At 39.8% G+C, this 21,224-nt stretch overlaps 1 protein-coding gene across 1 annotated transcript in view; it reads left to right on the plus strand.

Annotated features, from left to right (window-relative positions):
- Positions 1–21,224, plus strand: part of LOC102206599 (attractin-like protein 1) — a 316,533-nt gene that overhangs the window by 242,768 nt on the left and 52,541 nt on the right. Inside the window, exon 29 of the mRNA XM_013912991.1 lies at positions 7,727–7,822. Coding sequence (XP_013768445.1) covers positions 7,727–7,822 — 96 coding nt within the window. The remainder of the gene's footprint in view (positions 1–7,726; positions 7,823–21,224) is intronic.

The raw sequence follows: 21,224 nt of genomic DNA on the forward strand, positions 1-21,224 counted from the left end.
TGTTTGCAGTGTACAGGAACATTCAAACGGATCACTGTATTTCAAAACTGTGGAAATAAATGTTTGCCTGTTTGTTTTTCGACGACAAGCGGACTTTGTGGATGTTCAACTACACTAAGACACGCGTACGGCCCGACTACCAGCTAGTGCTTCCGCGGTATTATCCACAATCTTAAGTCAATCTTACTATATATGCATTTTCAGGATTGGATATGGTTCTCAGAGATGTTTTTCCTTTCTATCTTATCTTACCCAGAAACATTAAGAATAATTTATCCATCACTTTATCAGAGCCATTGTTACTACAACTCTTTATCATAAAACTATACAGACAAAAATATTCACACTGCTTTTCATCGTTGAAGTTTTTATTAATACTCATATCTTTGAACTCTTCGGGGGAAACCCACTCAGGCACGATGATGGTATGTATTCTTTACAAGGAAACCTTTAAAAGGACTGTCTTACTAAAAAAGGACTTTTAATTTACCTAAAACTGAACTTTATCACGCTTCTTCGAAACAGATAATTATGTTCACATGCATAATGACACAAATAGGCCAAGACCCAGATCAAAGCCAGAGCAGTGATTTTTAAACACCATGAAAGCATATCACTCTCTTAATCTTTGCTTATAATCAAAGGGGGCGAAATCAGTTTCAGATGACTGCTATTCCTGTAGCCAAGGGACTGATAACCAACTTTTGTTCCTATTGTAATTTTCCTCAAAAAGATTCCAAACCTGAATTTGTAATTTGTCACATCTAACGGATGAATAGGCTTGTCCTGCTCTACTGACACAGAAGAGAAGACTTTATTTTACGAAATCACATATTGCTTGACCAGATTTTACATTAAAACTTAACTGAACCATAAAATGTACTGTCACAGTCACCCTTTTCATCTGCTCCTTCGCACATTTGCATTTCCCTTTGAGGCACACAGTAGACACTCTTTCAAGCAGAACTATATTACACTCTTTATGGGACATTGGGTGATTCTGTAACATCAGTTTCAACAAGGCCTGCGGGAATATTTGATTTGAACATTTTACACCAATTTCTTAAAAAAAATCTGTTTTTAGCAGCAGCCATTATAAGAACTACAAGTTGTTTTTTTTCCTACAATTTAAAGTGCTACTTATTCTGGGACACTTATCATTAGTTATAACACTACTTTTGAAGCATACCTTGCAACAGAGTGAAATTCTTTGCACTGGGAGCAGTCTGTAAGAGTTATTAAGCCTTGTCCAGAAGAGGTGGTTTCTCTTGTATCTCTGATTAACACATTAATCACAACTAAACTTGCAGCCTGAGGTGGAATTGATGAAACCATCTAGTTAGGTTACAGATAGACTGTGGGGACATGGACGCTGATGTTGCATTCCCTCTACAGGGGAAATGTGAGGCTTGCTATGCTATTCTCCTCTGCTTTATCAGTAAGGCTTCATTTTATAACAGATTTGCACATTCAATGCAGGAATCAAAACTTTATATTACTGAACAGCATTTCACAATCCACAGTCAAACTGGATGACAGGTTTAGGAGTTTCAGCTCCTTATGTGCGACGCCCTTTTTAAAGGGACCAAAAGTAATTGGACAACTGACTCAAAGGCTTCTTCATGGGCAGGTGTGGTCAATTCCTTCAGGGTTGATTTGAGGTGTGGTGCTTGTATTTGGAAGTTTTTGGTGTTGTTGAATATATCCCAATTCTTTGATCTTTGGACTGAAGGAAGAACAACACTCGGTGTATAAAAATGCTCAATCAACAATCTCTTTATTCCATACAATTCTCATTATTCCATACAACACTTTGACCATAAACGCCCAGACGGGAGATGTGTACAGGAGGGTGTCCACCAGATCTCGAAGTGTCTGACAGTTTCTCACATTCTTATAGCGTCAGCCCCCCTCCAAAGTCATAAAACCTAAACATCCACATTCTTTCTCTCTCAGTGAGCCTAAGTTTTGACCTTCGCCTCCTGTGCAGTATGTTCTGTTCTTTTCTAATCAGACAAATAAGGTATGAGTATATATATATATATATCTATCTCTGAAAACAGTATTTCTTATAAATCAGCAGTATAATGCATCATAAAACAATTTAATTCATTCACAATAAATCAGCAGTCTAATGTAATACAAATCAGTCTAATAAATCTAATAATTGTCAGGAGTTAAATGCAACCTAAAACTACATAATGATTTTACAATCTTTAATTAGGGGTACAACGTGGTATAAGTTAATATAATAATCTCACAGTGTGAACAGACAAGATGCGGTTAAAGGAGCTCTCCATGCAGGTGAAACAAGCCATCCTTAAGAGTCTTCCTAACTTGGCTAAGAGACTGGTCAGGGGTAATATCGGCAGCAAGGGGTTGGGCAAATCTGCGAAACAGGTGAGGGCAGTTAGACGGGGCAGAGTAACCAGGGAGAATGTGTCAGGTAGCGTGTACACAAAGTAATAATGAGATCCTTGGAATCCAAGCTAGTCGGGCAGAGGAGGAGGCAGTAGGAGAGACCTTGGTCCGAGAGGAGGCTGGTGGTGGATGGGCAGGGGGTGAGCGAGGAGCAGTACCGGAAATGAATGCCAATAGCCAGTAGGTGAGTGGTGGTCCAAGCTGACAGGAAATAAGTGGTGTCTGTCTAAGGGGGTTGGTGCACATGAGATAAAATCTGAGGCGGGCTGGGGAAGCGGGGGAAATAACGGACAGGAAACAATCACTAAAAAACGTCTAGCTGGACTGGCCGGTTTATCACACTGAGTGAGCCGATAATCTGCCAAAGACTGGATAGCCGCATTGGTCATTTTGAGCGGCGGTTGTTTGCGTCCGATGATTTGCAGGTGTTATTACAGTTTTCATTCATGTAAGTCACCTTCCTGTGACTTCCTATATTTGTTTTTCTTCCTGTCCACCCCATTTTTTCCCACCTGTCTCATTTCTCATGTGCTTATATTCCTGGTAGTCAGTTCCTATTATGTTTGTAGTCCCACCTTCCCCTCTTTCCTTGTTAAAGTGTCAGGTTGTCTGCCTTTGTATGTCACTGGTCTCTCTTGGAGTTTGTGGATTTTCATTAGCTTTGCGTGTACACTGACAAACGCATGCTGGTTTTGTTTTTGTAGTACCACCAATTAGGGGCTAATGGTTACTGAGTGCTTGGTGTTGTATTACACCCCCCACCCCCCCAACAAAGACCTACAATCATGCAAACACCCACATACATGGATCGGTTTACTAACCTTTCTATAGCTGTGCCCTCACAGAGCTTTAACTGCTGCCTCAGTAGAAGAGGGACACTTGTGGTGCTATGAAACCCATCATTAGACAGGAGTAGTTCTGAAATCAACAAACCTCACATTACACAGATATTTCCAGCCTAACAGGACTGGCAGTTTGAGCTTGCAGGTGCTACTATGGGTGAGCGGTGTTCTGTGAAACATAATTCAGCATGTGATTGGCTTCATTGTCGCAGCGCTCTCATTTTTTCTCTTGGCTGTTTATGCGTCTGTCTGTCCAACTGAGATGGCTGGATGAATAAATGTGTGGATTTTGTCCCGCCCCTCATGGCTAACTAAACACAAACATATTTGATATGGAGTAAAAAATGTGAAGAAACGCCAGTATTACCTAAAAAATATCAGCTTTGTGTCTTTCTCTGATTTAGTTTGGGATTTCAGGTACCCAGCTAAAGCCCTTGCAGGAAAATTGGATAATATTTCTAACTGTAACTTAAACACATACTCACATAGGCTTTCTTTGCTCTCCGCCCTCTTTTGTCATCTCGGTGGTGTGTGGTGTGGCACTGCTTGTTTACAGCACAGCAGAGTTAATTAGCTGTTTTATGGCTGATTTACAGTCCGACGGGCAGACAGAGGAGATGGCCGCTGTCTTGTCCTTGTTGCCTGCTCAAGGACTTGTCAAAGAGGGCATTAAACTCGCAACACATGCACAAGCACTCACACACAGACATAGACAGACAAGTGGTCTTTTTCTGACCAAAATGTATATTTGTATTTTTTCTTTGTATTTATGTGTATATATAAAGACGTTTGGAGGTACCACGTACATGCAGTACACACTTGCATCTTCAGTACACTTGAAAACTTACCCCAGACATGAATATTAAACCCACTTTTTATGTCTAAACATAATTCCACTGTCTAGACTCATTTTTCAGGTTGCAGCGCTCACATACGCAGATGTGACCCGGCTCACCTTGACCAGTTTGTCTAATCTCACTAACAGGAGCAACAGCTTTAGGGAATAAAGAGTAGAGAGAACACCTCGCATAACACAAACTTGCACATGGGTGCACGCAAACGGTGTATAAACAGCTCAGCTACCATACTGCGGTAAAAGCTATCAGGAAGGAGACTTTGTTTAATGGTCTAATGTCTTCTTCACACCGTAATCTTTGTCTAAACTAAACCAAACAGCCTTAATTTTGGAAACTTAAAAAAATATTAAGGGATCCAGTTAAGGATGAATTAATTAGGAATTTTCAAGCCCAAATTTTCCAATACCAGCACAGCTAAGAATAAGAAGTGGTAGAAACTCCGATGTTACAAAAAGTAATAATGTAAATGGAAAGATAATTTATTAGGATGAGGGATATGCATTCAGCGTACAGCATATGATTTTGGTTTTTCAAGCTTTAAACAAAGATGGATAAATGAAATAGCAGTGAAGTTTTGGATGGTTAGTGAACCATCAACCAAAGCTAGGATTGCTAGGCTAATACAGTATATAAAACAGAAGCAATCCAGTTTATTCACCACACTGACATCCTAATTGGCCAGACGGTGGTTCTTCTTATCAGATATATTAGTTTTGGTGTACTAGGAGTCTGGAAGCTGAATAAGCTTAATAAGTTTGCATAAAGGTCTTTCAGTCAGAAGCCACTTGGATGAGAAGTGAAACATCTTTGCAAACCTAAAGAATAGATTGTCTGTTTTCAAGCTCTCAAGATTTGCATAATGGTAAACTGCACATGAATACTGTTAATACAACAAATGACTACTGTAAATGTTTGGGCGATCGTGGCTCAAGAGTTGGCAGTTCGTCTTGTAATCGGAAGGTTGCCGGTTCGAGCCGAGCTGTGGCTACAACTGTAGCTTGCCTCCACCAGTGTGTGAATGTGAGAGTGAATGAATAGTGTAATTGTAAAGCGCTATATAAATGCAATCCATTATTATTAAATTCTGAAAACAAAAAGGAAATCAACACTAAAGCGTGACGGACGAAATCCAGAAATATGGCTGACATTTCATTACTTACCAACAGCGTAGCACCGTCGCCCACTTAGGTTCAGTTACTCCAGACAGTACAGACTAGAGGCACATTTGCATGTATAGTAGTGACCTTCACATTCAAAATTGTGCCAATGAGTCTGAGTGTTACTTATGAATAGTTTTTCAAGGGGGCTAATATGCAATCTGAAAGGCCTGGGATGGTTTGGTGCTGATCACAGGTCTGTCACACTACATTTTTAAAATAAATCCTTTTTTTAAAAAACTTAATCAGGGTGATTAACAAATGTCTCTGTGTCTAACAGATGCACCTCTAGACCCTATTTTCAGTAGTTTTGGGCCTATTTCTTTCCCCCTGCCACCTATCCTGCCTTTACAGCAGTATAACAAATCCTGACGCACTCATAAAGGTTTAAAAACGCTTAAAGGGGATCTCTTACCTCATCCACAGCTTCCAGTACACAGACACCCTTCCTCTCACACACACCTACTCAGCTAGTCTTTTACAAATCTAAACTGACATCTGCAGGAGGCTAACAGCGATGCTAGCAAGCACTCGCTGTCATGCGAGCAGCATTCCCACAGTGGTGACAGCTAACAAGGAAAGACATCACATTAGCCGGCATGGCAGCGTGCTAGCAGAGCGCTTGCCGCCGCCGGAGCACCTGACTGTGCTGATGTAGCTACAGGTGTACTATTCAGTCATGCTTAAAGAGTCTGACACCGGCAATCGAGCAGCCGGCGGCGCGCTAGCACAACACCTGACAGCCAGTTAATGTCAGTGTGCAGCCTTTTCTCATCAACAGGAGAGGACACAGCAGCAGGAGAGCTGCTTCAGTTTAGAGAAGTGTAGCAGAGTGTAGAAGCCATTGATATTTAGGATGGGTTTACACTTTTTCTCTTTCCTTTGCTTTTCTCCTTTTCCTGTCCTGTCCTCACCTTGTGTTGTTAATTTGTTTTTATTTTTCTCTTTCTTAATCTAGTACTGTGCTTTTGGCTTCTTTTATTGGTTTTGCTCCTTTCATTTCATTTTTTCTTTATCGCCATCCATCCATTTTCTTTTGCTTGTCCAATTCAAGGTCACAAGGCGGGCGGGGGCTGGAGATATGCCTCGTTATCTGTTTCTTTTTCTTTCACTTTCAAATATTCTCTAACATCCTTGCAGTGCTTCTGTTCCTAATGTCTTTCTTTTCTTTTTCTTTTGGGCTTGTTTCCGATATTTGTGTACTTGGATGACTTAAAGCAGAGAATGTTAGGAAGTATAAGGAAAAGTCTGTTTTAAACCACTTCATCACATCTGATGTGGTGAAGTGGGGTTTTTTTTTTTTTTTTTTTACTTCGACCTACTGTGAGTGTTTTTGCATGCTAAGTCAAACTCCAATGTTCAGGTTATTCACATTAGAGACCAAAAGCTTGATCGACTCCCTCTGTCTTCCCAACATTGCTTAACATGTCACAGCCTGCATCAGGCAGAATTTCTGCCAAAATGACCAGAAACATACTGATTATTGCCTGGCATGTAATTGGCTAGAAATGAGTTCTTCTGTGTGTAAAACAGGTGGCTAACCCCAAGCTAAATGTAGAAACAAAACCCCATTAACATGTCCGTATTGATTTGGAAAGAGCTGGGAAACCGAGCTAATGATGGAGAGGGGAGATGAAGATGCAGTGAGCATGTTGTTATGTTTCAGGTGTAGATGCACTCCTTAGCTTTATTGATGATGGTGCGTGTCTCTGTTTTACTTTGTGTGGGAGGATTCTTCTCTTTCTTTCTTTTTCATTCTTCATTTAAATGCTGTGCTGTATCTTTGTTTGTGTTTTCGGTCAGCGTTTGGACCTCATGCTGATGAAGGCCTCGCTCTCTGCCTTTGTTCATCTGACATTTCCTCATTAATGAAGTTTGCCTGCCCTACTCCTCCTCCTCCCCTCTGACTCCCACCATTCCCCCACCAGCTGCTTTTCCCCACTCATCGTTGCCTTCCTCCTGTGTGTCTAGCAAGCATCTACTTTGATCTCTGCCCCCCTCCATTCCTCCTAAACCTATATTTTCATAATCCTCCTTTCTTTTTTATCATTTTTCTTCATCTACCTGCTTCTTTCTTACTGCTTCGTTACTTCTGGCCTTCTTTCCAGTGATATCCTTTTTGTCAGTATTACTCCTTAGACTTGTTACTTCTCTTTCTTACCACCTTAACATGTTTGCTTTTGTCAAACAACCCTGATCGGTTTTGGGGAGTTTTTTTGGCAATGGAGAAATTGTGAAGCACTTTAATCTCATTTAGTTTGCACTGTTAGGATGCCCTTGAGCAAAGCACTTAACCTTCAGCTGTTCCCTGTAGATTTTCTCAAGGATAAATCCAGTAAAAGAATAACAACCTGTGTTTGAGTTCTGACACAGTAATCTGTCAGAAATAAATCCATGAAAATAAATAAATTAAAACTATTTTCTTTTTTCCCCCCATCTCACTCTACAGCAGCTGATGAGAGAGCGACAGCAGATGGCCAGTCGTCCCTTCGCCTCGGTCACTGTAGCACTGGAGGTTGGTGATGACCAAGAGGAGCTGCTACAGGTCAGAACAAAGGCACAAACACAGAAATATACAAAACCAAAGAGGACTTGAACACGTGGGTGAATTCTTAGCATTGCAATGGATAAAAGACATGTCTAACACTTGTTGTGTTTGCAAATCAGCAGACTTCATACTGTTATGACTTTGTTAGCCCTATGACCTTCTGTCATGGCTGCTGTTGTGGAAATGATATGTGTGGATGCAAAACATGATCTAGACACTGTGTCTGTGTGTTGAATTGCAATTTGGATTTTTCCTTTGAACTACTTGGAATATCAGGCTCAAGTTGTGAAGAGCTGTGGTAAGAATTATCTCACATCAGCAGCATCAGCAGGTTATCAAAGTAAACTGTTCACATGAGTCCATGTAGTAAGCGATCAAGTTCCTTTAACAAAAGAGTAAAACAGATATTAGTGATGGAGTCCAAAGATCTCCTATGTAGTTAGGCATGTAATCCCTGCTGGTGGCCCAATAACTGAGAACACTTGTACCAAAGCCATAACTATTGGGATAGTGCACCGAGAGCTACAAGGAAGTCTGGTGAGAGGGAGAGCCTTAAAAAGACAGTGTGACATGATTAAGGTTTTTATTTGGAATACACAGAGCCTTCCTAAAGCACAGTGCATCGCCAAGTCAATAATCGACCTTTGACAGTTCAGACAGAATGACAGTGTGGTTATACCATTGTTTCTCAAGTAGCCATTAGAAAACAATGAGCTACAGAAGGTACATGCCAGCCATAGCAGCAGTGTGTGGTGGATCTGAGCAGAGTTCAAATTATGCACAAACAACCTCCTAATCCCTCTCTTTTGCCAGGAAGCACCTGTATATACTCTGGTGTTGCACTTACAGTATAACCTCATAACTTTGTCATAAAAATGTAGAACGCCAGGTTTGTTCTGCAAAATTTGTGTAGTCACACTGACTTAACCCGCTAGGTTTGAAGACTTACCATTTTTTGTGTTGTATTTTTTATTTTTTTTAAATCAAACTCATTTTGGTTCACAGGACACATGCAGGCCTGTGCATGAGCCGAGAACTTAAGAGAGCTGAAACGCTGAGCTCAAGTGAAAAACACCCTTTACCCCACTCTCTTTTATAATTTGCCAGACAACATACGATTTTTTCTTGTTGATATATCTTTCTCATTCAGTTAGATATTTTTAGAATAAGTGCATCATTTTGTTTATATTTAGTGAGTCTGACATACAGATCACAAAGGAAAGGCACAAAACCTCATGCACTCGAAGTATTTTTTATTTTTTTTTTGCAAGTAAACAAGAAAATACATTTTCAGTCCTGTTCAGTGAGGCTGCTGTAACCACAAAATAAACAGCAGTGCATTTTATAGAAAATTTGGAGCAATTAATGACTTCGGTTAATCTTCCAAAATGGCCAGTGTCACAGGATCTCCACTCATGTGTATGGCACCACTGTCACTTCTGGTCCAGGAGGGTGGAATGTTTCCATATTGTTTATCAAGATTAATTCATAGACTTTATAACTGTGTCACATTGGTGTGTCAAACAGGTGTGTCTCCACAAAAAAGGGGGAGAGGTCCAGTTCAGGGACTGGTTAAGATGGGAAGGCACCTGTTAGCTGCAGGCACCTACGACACCATCTCCATGTTAGTCACCAGTATGACTGAGTAAAGTTTAAAAAGATGATTCTTTTGTATTTGTCTTGTTTTATTGTTTTTAACTTGGTTGTGTTTTCTGCTGAACAGTTGGACATTATTGTAGGCTATGGATATTGACCCTCTTTTGAAAACAACCTGAGGTGGTTATTAGAGAAACTGCACTTTTTTGGATCTTAATTCAATTAAATTCAATTAATTTGAATTCAAATAAATTTGAATTTATTTATATAGCACCAAATCACACCGAAAATCACCTCAAGGTGCTTTATATTGTAAGGTAAAGACCCTACAATAATACTGAGAAAACCCCAACAATTAGATGACCCTATATGAGCAAACACTTGGTGACGGTGGGAAGGAAAAACTTCCTTTTAACAGGAAGAAACTTCTGGCAGAACCAGGCTCAGAAGAGGCAGCCATTTGTTGCGACCCAATTGGAGGCAGGAGGAGGAGGACAGGACAAAAGACACGGTGTGGATGAGAGTCAGAGATTAATAACTAATGACTGAATGCAGAGTGGTGTATAAAAACTGTGTTGGATTATATTTTCCAGCCCTTAAGGTTGGAAGAAAGAGTCAAACTTCCCTTGACTCTGAACTGAAGCCAGTGTGAATACTAATGGCTGTTTGTTTATTTTCTATTGACCAAGCAAAGAAGTGTGTTGGTATTCTGAAACAGAACTAAACAAAAGATTTAATTTTTAAAGAAGATAACTGCTCAAAGATTGATCTACAAAATACAGTATGCTGTACTAAGTGAACTGTGGGTGAGCTGCTGAGCAAATGGTGTTAAGCGGACATTTGCAGACATTCAGTGTGTGTGTGTGTGTGTGTGTGTGTGTGGGCCACAGCAATTGATAGAAATGACTGAAAACAAATTAAACACTCGCATGTCTTTCTGCTGCAGGCGCCCTCAGGCTTTAAGGTTTGCAAGAAAACAGGACGACATGAAATTGTCTTTAAGATGCTCTGCCAAGCAGATGTAGACAAACACAGCTCACCTTAAAAACATCCATTTTACACCTCAGGGAAGATAGGAAGCTGAGGGGGAGAGAGTGCAGCTGGTTTCAATAGCTCACTTTTCACTTAACTGTCCTGTGTGAGAACAGGCTCGCTCTGTGATTGTCCAACATGCTGGCGCCTCACCTTCATCTGCTGGCTCTGAAGGGTCCTCCAGAGGCAGTCTGGGTGGTGGAGTAGGGGCCCTGAGAGAGGCAGCTGGCCCCAGTGCTCCTATCAGCCTCTTGTACAAAGAGAGCAAAGGACATGAAAGCAGCACTCTCAGTGAAATGGTAACTGCCAAATCAGCCATGCCCTTCTCCGGCAGGCTATTGTTCAAATACTGGTGTCACCTCTGTTTTGTGATTCCTGTTTCTGTTTAAATAAACAGAGAGACAGATCGGCTGTGGAGTGGTAATTAGACTGAATGGCAAGTGGATCCAAATACCCAGAGTGAAACATTTCTGAGAAATGAATTGAATTGCATTCTGAACAATGATGTTTGCTTCCAACAGTTGTGGGAAAATATATTCAGTATTGTGCTGCATACTGTTAAAATAACCCCTTTCCTTAACAGCAGTACACTCACTAACAGCCCAAACACATTCCCTCCCGAGCTGTGACAGGTTTAGTTCAGCTTAAGCCTAAATAAGAGAAACAGAGCTTTTGAAAATATCAAAACAAGAAAGAAAGAAAAAGAAAGGTTAAACTAGTTCAGCTGGTTGGAAGCTTCATGGTTTCTGAGAAGAACAAATATATCTAAGTTCAACCTCAAAAGTTGATAAAGTGTGACATTACTTAACGGGCCATAATGAAACCGCTAGTGTGGGGTTAAAAGATGTGGTTATGGCGAACGAGTGGGATTAATTTGGTTCATAGATTGGGAAACATTTTTCTACCTTGTCTCTTGTCTAGCATATTGAAAAATTGATTGGCTTGATTTTACAACAATGAACACTGCTGGGCAGACACTTTATAAGGTCTAGCTTTTCTCCAGGAGCTGTACTAAAAACAGGGAAGGCTGCCCCCATGGGAAAATGCGGGTCACCACTAAGTCACAAGCTTTGTGGACTTTGTTGAATATCACAAAAACGACCTCAAATATAAAGAAATGCAGCTACAACAGAGACTCTGGCAGTTCCGGTAACTGGTTGAGGCCGTTAGAAGGTGACAGAGTTTGTGGTTACTTCTGTTTTTTGCATTACTTCTGTTGTTCTTGAGTTTCACAAGAAACTTGTGGATTGAAAAGAAATGTGACCATCCATGGACGCATCGCTAGTGAAATCCACTTGATTAACAGACAAAACGGCAATTAAAATATCAATGCAGTCTCATTGCAGTTTGTGAAATAGTCACAATGTGTAATTATTGATTTGCATTTCTGATGTTTATCCGTTCCTGGATGGCAGGATAACAATATGCCCAGGCGGATTAGGACACACACACACACACACACACACACCTCCGATCATCTCCCTGCCTTAAATTTTTTTAGTGCTGCATCTTGAATCAGTCTAGAGCTCAAACAACAACCAAATCAGAAACTGACTTTCACTTTCCATGCTTGGCACTGCATGGAGGGATCAGGCAATTTGGTCCATTCCAACTTTTCATTAAGCAACCAAGCATGAGTGAAAACGACTGCTGACTAAATAAAAGGTCAATAAAATCGATTTAGAGCCTCAGATTTTACAGGAGACTAAAAAAAAAAAAAACCCTGCAAATACTTGCCTGAGCACTGACATTAGAATTCCTCACAAAGGTGAGATCTAAACCTTCCTATTTTAACTTGCTGGATTTCAGTTTAGTTTCACCGAGTCTGCAACATCCTGCAATTAGAAAGGCCATCTTTGCTTTGCTGATAAACCACAACTTACCTTAGTCAGAGCATGTCGTTCTGAAACTTGTGCCAGAGTTCTTCTTTATATATGGAAACATATTGCTAAAGGTTTATGCACAACAATGTGTTGCACTTTTTCCCTGTATGCCCTATCGATGTGTCATCTTTGCTTAAAAAAAGAGAAATGTGCCTAGTGTAATGTACTGTGACATTGTTTATTTGCAAGTTGTTTAACAATAGATTATCTCATTACACAAGGTGCATGGAGCAGCAAATCAGAACAAACTAATTTAAGTGACCTTGCCTTGATGTTACTCATTTCGGCAAATAAATAATCCTGATGGGAGCAATGCATTGTGGGAAGTGAACTCTTACTCCTGAGCCATCTTTGTCATCCACATCTGAAGCCACGGTGGAGCCCCGTGACAGATGCTGCAGGAGATTTGATGGCGTTCAAGAGGCCAGCTAGTCAGAATAAAAGCCACATAAATAATAAAACTCTTCTATCAACACACGATACATGTGCACAAGTGTGCATTGAAAGCTTTGTTAGATGATGTGAAGTTTAAACAAAGACTACTAGAGTCCTCGGCATGTTTGCTAAATCAAGAGAGATTCATAGACTTTAATAAATATTTATTGTAATAATTGTTTTGGGGTTTTTTGCAACATTCAACTTTTTGTAGGTTCAAAGATGCATTAAACTTTAACATCCTCTTTATTAAACAAATAGCATTACTGAAATGATATCACATTGCAGATCTATTGGAAAATGGTTCCCCTTGTGTTGTCGATGAAGTCGATGCAGGAAATATATCGATTCACGTCTTCAATTTAAAATCCCGTCCACCTCCACGTATCTCCCCTTCCTGCTTAAGGTTTCCTCTCTTCGCATTGTTTGAGCTGAAGGTTACAGAAACAATAGTGAAGAGGGCTATCTGCACCTGATGTTTAATTAGTTTTAGTTTCGTTTTGGCCGCGTTGGATTTGGCTGAGCTCGGTGTGGCTCATGTGCCTGCAGAAACCTCAGGAGTTCCTTCCCTTATCGCTGCCTCTCTGCCTGGTTTCCATTTCATTCTTGAAGGTGAGAGACAATGGAGCAGAACGCTATCTTCACACTGAGGTTAATTACACAACATCTGGTTCATAGTCAGGCATGCAGCTTAGCATAATTGTGTAATTAATGAGAGAAAAAGAACATTTCCATCCTGCCCCGCTATTTTATGTTGTCCTGCTTATGCAGTGCAACAAATAGAGTCATCATCACCCCATTTCATGCCATGTTTAGACAGCGAACAAGGAGCACAGCACCTGTTGTTTCCACACTTGAGCAGTGATTTGGTGTGCAGAGGAGAGATGGGGAGGTGTGTCGATTCAATGATTAACATATAATTGCAAGGAAAGAAGGGTGATGGAGGATACATGCATGGAGGGTGACTGAGTTGTGCTTGTTTTACATTATCTGAGTTGGATCGCTTTTTTGACAATTTGCGCTTTGAACCATTATTTCTCCATTGTCATGCTGTGTGCCGTTTTAATCCAATCACCACTGTTGAGCTTTTCATTTTATATTCAATCCAAGGTAATTGGTATTTCTGCTTGTTATCTATACATACGAAGTGAGATGACTGTTTTTTGTAGAGATACTTTGTCTCAAATTCAATCAGCCATGAAGAAGAACCTGGCTGATTACTCTGTGAGGGGTGAAGTAGGGCTGGGTGTCGTCACTGATTTCTATAACTGATTCAATTCTGATTCACAAGGTTTTGATTCGATTCAGTTTTGACTCAGACAGTCAAAAATATTATAATTCTGATCATTTATCAGTGCTGACACTTGTGAGACTTCATCAGAGGTGCGAGCATCGAAGCAGATGCCTTTGTGTCAAAGTAACTGAGGATGAAACACAGAAAAAGATGAAGGAGATTTTTCTGGCCTGGCTTTTTATAGCAGATAACCACCTTAAAAATATCCTGCAGTAGATCAAAAACAGAAGAAAACCATGATTCAACATATGAACATTACCTGATGCTGCTTGTCTCAAAGTACACTGAGAGAGAAAGCTGTGCAGGGAGTGCGATTTTATTGTGGTGGAAGCAAAACTGCCAAAGTAGGAGGGAATTCAAGCATAGTTTTGATCTTCTTTTGCTGCTGGTTCAGTGAATTTGACAAAACCTGCAACTTCAGAATCTGTGAGATGTCAATTTTGAGCACCCGACGACATACCCGCGTACGTGCTGTCGTACTTTGTGTTTACATCTTTTTGCGGAATCCGTTTACCAGCTCTTTAATCGTTTGCTGTTTTAGCTGTTTGATGGTTGTTCAAATAGTTTTGTGAGCTTTAAGCTGAGATTCTGGCATTTCTGGCAAAATACATTTATATTTAAAAATCGATTCAGGATTTAATGAATCAAAACTGCATTATTCAAACTAAAATTGATTTAAATCAACCCCTAGTGTGAAGGTATGAGGACTGAGAGCTCTGACTACAGTCCTGAAAAGTGCCATAGTGCTACTAAATAAGACAGCAATTTATATATTTGTGAATTCCATTTCAGCACCAGTTTCTGAAAAGTCTGAACATTAAAAAAACAGCAACTGATTTGAATCTAGCCAATTTCCCATTCAGTGATATGTCTTTGTGGACCCTTCCAGCATGAATGCTGTTTTTAGTTTGCTCTTTCTGAGCCACAAACTGAAACTGCAGAAAAGCATCTTTTCTTGGTCGAACTGATCCAATTTTCATGTTGAGGTTCATCACTGTTGTTGAGAGCTGATCCATCAGTGTGAAGGAGTCTTTTTTTGGGGGGGGGGAGCACACACTAACTCTAACACATTTTTGCTCGCTGTCTCCCTTGCTTACCAGATTTGCCTCGCTGCAACTTTTCCTGTTCCCCAAAAACATATTCAGTTTGAAGTCTTGTTGTTTTAACACATCAGAGGTGATGCAGTGTGATCACAATGGTTCTTACAATGAAATTTGAATCAGGTTACTTTATATACAGTAGTCAGAGTCACAGAACTCTGTGATCATACTTGATGGGTAACATCTCACTAAAATCATTTTACTGTAACCAGAAACAAATATTTAGAACAAGTGATTGTGTAACCAGTATTCAGTAGCTGAACTTTGGTGTCAGGTTTCACTGTACTGTGCTTTCCATACACCCCACTCACATCTGTACACTTCACCATTCTTTTGCATGAAAACATTGTCTGGTAACATAACTGAGGGAATCACTTGCTTTTCTCACGGGAATATAATTACATGAGCATCAGTTCTAAAAGCCATGATTAAAATAAATGTATTCATATGCACAAACATTCATCAGCTGACTGATGATTCATGCTCACTTTAACCATATGGGATCATTTTACCATATGGAGAAATACTGTATCTTCTTGCATAGTAAATGGTAAATGGCCTGTATTTGTATAGCGCTTTTACTAGTCCCGCCTAGGGACCCCAAAGCGCTTTACACACCCAGTCATCCACACATCAAGGATGAACCTAAATTCTCCAGGTGGATTTTTCTTTAGACATTATTTCCATCTGTGGAAGACTTGTAATTACAGGTATTCTTGGAACAAGAGCCTTCTGTCATTAACATTTTCAAATGGCGAGGTGTCTGGGCTTGGTTAATCTCTTTTAGTGATGGAGACTGCGTATGTCACAGCTGGAAACTTTTTTGTCGTCTAAAGACTTGCAATTATACTCTTTAGACAGAAAGAAAAGTGGGTTGAGCAGAACTCTGTCAGTGTCAGGGATGGGTTAATGATACAAACTCCATGTGTCACAGCTGGAAAGAAATGTGTTGGCTCGCACACGTCCATGCAAACTCGTCTGTGTTATCGTCTCTGTTCTCAGAAGATGAAAAGTCCAGTCGCAGAGAAAAACAGAAAGCATATGAACTTTTACAACTTCTTTCTCTGGAGAGCATTTTCAGCTGGAAATTTACAAATTTTCAAACTTTCCGTGGCTGCAGTGAATACTGTATGTGTAAAGTTTATTGGATTAGATTGTCTGATATGCAGTGCTGAAACAGTTCATGGTTGACAAAGATTAGAAAACTTTTCGATGGCACGCCACAGTTTCAATTGGTTTACTGCTTAAAAATGATTCAGAATTGTTCGAAAGCAATTGTTCATCTTCCCTATTTTGTAAACAAATCATTTCTATTAAAAATTAGAAATGAATGCATGAGACTCAGATGTTTTGATCAAGTAACCATTAACATTGTTAACAATGCATTGGTAGTTGCTTAAGTTAACCCAGTTTTATCTATGATGATTTATTTACCAAATCGATGTTTTTTCAGCATGTTGTGGGTTCAGAGATGCTCTTCTGCATATCTTGGTTGCGGTGAGTGGTTGTTTTAGTTCAAAGTTCTTCCAAATCGACATTTTTACCTGCTGCTTACTGGATAGGTTCTCTTTTTTGGACCATGCTCTGTAAATCCTTGAGATGGTAGCAAAGGTAAATCTCAGTAGATCAGTAGTTTCTGAAAACGTCAGACTGTCTAGCACCAACAACCATACTACATGCAGCCATGATACATTCAAAGCCACCACCCCATGGCGTACGTGAGCCCCTTTTGCAGCTAAAGATCACCTCCTCTACAGCCCAACTTTATCAGAGCTTTCCAGTGAGTCATGGAACCCAGGCAAAGTCATCAGCATAAATCGATGTTTGCACCACCTCTATAAAATACTGCCATTACATCATAAAGCTGATGAGCCCGCAGCAACTAGCATCTGCACGCCGCACGCCTCCGCCTGCAAAAAAATCAGTTCCCACCTTGCTGCTGATTAATGGCAGGCTCCTGTTTTCATAATGCTATTTAAAGGAAAGAATGAATCAATTTCATATCTTATGTTTTAATGTGGCATATTTATTCTTCAGTTGTGTGGATTTAATGTGCCTCAGAAAGGAGTGTTGGTGGGTGGAGATGGATGCATGGATGGATGGATGGAAGAACAGCGAGAGCGAAGGGGAAAGAAGCAGATAAAGAATATTTATGATGACTGGGAGTAATATATGTTTGGTAGAAAAAAAGCACAGATAATTATTGAATGCATGCAATCACATCACAGACAACGACCACTACAGGGCTTATCGGATAACACAAAAGCTTTTATCCGACAGAGAAGAAGAATGAGAAAAGGTGCAAACACATATGAAACACACACTCATTTGCATTCATCTTGGACAATTGCATGTACGCTCCTTCGGTTTACTTTGGCTTTCCAGTCACCTGTGGCTCTTTCTGCGTGTCTCACGGCTGAAACGCATGGCTTTCACACACAAACACGCAGAGCTGTTATTAACTCAATAACTCACACCTCTGTCAACACTAACGAGGCTAAAACAAACCCATTCCTCTTCATGTTCTGTTTGCACTTTACTAAAAAGGCGCTTTTTCTTTTTTTTAATCATCCAAAGCATGAACAGACAGTATTTCACTGCACCTGAACAACCTCAGCTGAGCAAATTTACTGATGGGTTTTCACCAATCTCTGTTTCTTGTTTTCTTTCTATAGTGTTTTTCTTTCTGTCTTTACTACCTCGCTGTTTCTCTGTGGTGTATTTAAATTTTTTCCTGAGGGAAACAAGGGGTGAACGGTCTATTTTTTTGCGCCTTTTTACCCAGCAATTTTATCATTTTGCAGTTTGCCATGAAGTCATTCAGGGTGAAGACAAAGATGCCAAGCACTCAGTCAAGGATAAACAGTGGAGGTTAAGATATGGCGCCAGAAAATTATGGTTGAACTTGTTGACCCAGCTCAGATAAAATACCACAATAACCAGCTCCTCCTGAAAAACATGCTGTGCTCAGTCAGACTTGGATTTATTGTTTCTACTAGGACGAAATTAAAAATGTAATCAGTTTTTTTTCTAAATTAATCATTAATGTCTCCATTTCTTTAAAGGCAAGAAATGCTTGAGTGAACCCATATTTTAAAATCTAAAAATTGAGAATCAGATCTGTATTATATATCTTCATATAGATAACTATACAAACACAGTCCCATTAACATACTTTCCTTTTCACCCAGATAAAGTTATTTCTTAGGCATTGTACGTAAAAGGCCAAATAGATTAGTCTAATGATTAAAATGTTACTGAAGACTAATAAAACGTGTATTATTTATTATTATTACAGACAGTACCACTAATGCTAAGTTTAAATTGTCCAACAGATTATAAAGGTTGCATTAGATGTATATTTCTAAAAACATCTCAAAATACATTAAAAAACTATTTCCTGCTACTAAGGCCTGTCTTTAAATACTGTACACATTTATAATAATGATGTATCTAATAGTAATGTGGCTCTTACAGACAAAGTTCATATATTTCTGCAGAGCTAAGAACTTGTTATATTTCTGCTTCATTGTCCTTCCTCCTCTGTACTAGAGGATTTACCTTGAAACAGTAGGTGGGAACCAGTATCTTGCGGAGAAGAGACACAAAGTGCAACAAAAATATGGCCGTTGACCTTTTATGACTGAGCCTCCATCCTAAATTTTGGACTTTTTGTAGAGTCTAGTTTTAGCTTTCGCCCCTGGTTGTTTTTAACAACTTTTATCAGTCGAAGCCAGATTTTTCGCTTTAGCTTTAAAGAACAGCTTGCTTATTTTACCAATGGTACACCTCTACATATTTGAGGAAGCATAAATGGGTGTTTCATTTGATCTTTGACCAAACTTTATATTTCTGTTTTATTTTCAGCCTATATTCTCTTCAGCTCTCACTACTTGCAGCAGTGTTGCTATCACGGTGTTTCAGATGTTCTGAACTCTTTACAGCCTCTTCACAGGTCATTTTATGGCTGCCATTGCAAACGTAGCGTACCTGCTTTCTGACCATCTCTCCTTGGGTGAAATTTTGAAAGTTGCATAGATTAAATTTTTATTCTTTAGCATAGTGAGTTCTGATTTGACATATAGGAAACAAAACCACTGCTGCTATTTTAACAATTAGGTTTGTTTGGGTTTTACTTTGCAAAATTGTTTTTTTGACAGTCTCCACAAGATGATCCAGCTGAAATATATTTATTTAGACATGTTCTCATGATGAAAAGTACTTTTCTTTTGCAGTTGATAATGATGCCTACCTTTCTTTCTTCTGCACTGTATCAATCGCATCATGTCAGTGTTTATGTACAAGCAGGTGCTGAGGTGCTTGTCACACTGATGTTAACATTTCTCAAGCCTTTTTATCTGTTATGTTGTTGTTGTTCGTGTGTAGGCTATCACCACCAGCCTGTATATGAAAGATTAATGTAGCCCCTGTGATATCACCTGTTAGCTTGTGAACTGTCTTCAGCATTCTCACTGTCTTAGTTATCTTGAACCTGTACATGACTATATTTGGACCAGAGGGTAGATTCAGTAAGTTAACAGCCAGCATTAGATCTGGCCAGCTAGCCTGGTTAATAGGATCCATATACAATTCAGTATGATATTGAATGAAAAGCTCATTTTGACTAAATACAGGTTTCTAAGACTGTGTACCTTCTAACAGCACACTTAACCCCTTAGAGACGTGCTGGTAAACATGTGCCACGGGGCAAATGCTAACCTTCATGGTGCACACTCCGGTTTGGCTGACTAGATGACTTTTCAATATATGGACATTGCAGGAAGCCATATAATCACTTATTTTTAATGGAAACCAATGCCGTTCTCAGTGTAGTGATGGAATGCCATCATTTCACATACAGAAGTTAAGTGGAATGTGTGGAAAGTTGGCTTTTTTGTACTGCCAAATCCAAATGTTTCTGCCTTTTCACTGTTGTCATTACAAACTGGTGACATATTGATATTGCCCTTTTTTTTCTAGAGACTTTAACTGTTAAGAACATTTCAGATTGTATTCTTATTCCTTAACTGTTAAAAACGGGGAGGCAATAGGAAAGAGATCCATGGACCTAAATTTCTACACAGGTCATTTATAAGTATTAAAATATTAAAACCTTGCCTGGCCCATTGGGCATTTGTAGTAATAATAGTAGCATCTGAGCTGTGCTACAGCAGTGTTTATGGGTAAAGTGACCTGATGAAATGAGCTGGACATGTTGTTGCCCTGTGTCTCAGGTGGTACAGCTGTTTAGTGCCCACTAGCTTGCTGCTTCTATGGTGCAAAGAACCACTCCGTGGCAAAAACATCACTGTGCTTAAAGTAAAACGAGTTTGACACCCTTGCATTGGAGTCTTTCTAGAAGTATGTCTCGCCTCTCACTTTAATTTCAATGGTCCTCAGAACATAAAAAGTGTCATATGACATGACTCTTATATTACTGAACACTCAATGAGAGGCTATAACATCCATTTATCACTCAAAGAGACTGCATCCTTGTATGTAGCCTTAATTACTTGCTTACTACTTGGTGAGATTAGGAAAATTCACCTTCAGAAGACAAAGTTTTGGTATTTTGGTGAAACTATAGGTTTTTTGGGGGGGAGGGGTTGAAGCCCCAGAGGTTGGCTAATGGGCTGGCAATGACAGGCTCAATACACAACATCTCAAATTGTGTAGTGATGTTTCAGTGTGTCTCAAATTTTGCGCTCATTTCTTCACAGCAAAACCCATTTCTCTCTTTCTTCATGTTGCGTCTTTCCTCTCCCATCTTGTTAATCCATTTTTGAGCCTCCGCTCCTTCATCTTTCTCCCCCATCTGTCCAGTCCATCACGTTATTTAGTGTCAGTTTCAGGTTCAGCTGACCAAGCAGCAGCGCCTATTATGTCCAGAACACTCAGCCAGTGCATATACTGCGTTTGTGGGTGATGTTTTAGTGTGTGTGTGTGGATGTGGGTGTCTGTCCCTGCTTGCAACAGTTCTCATTTCTCAGTTCTGAGAAAAGGGTTGGGTGTGTGTGTGTGTGTGTGTGTGTGTGTGTGTGTGTGTGTGTGTGTGTGTG

This window comes from Pundamilia nyererei, unplaced genomic scaffold (assembly GCF_000239375.1).
Source record: "Pundamilia nyererei isolate P.nyererei 1_Seehausen unplaced genomic scaffold, PunNye1.0 scaffold00111, whole genome shotgun sequence".
Lineage (NCBI taxonomy): Eukaryota > Metazoa > Chordata > Actinopteri > Cichliformes > Cichlidae > Pundamilia > Pundamilia nyererei.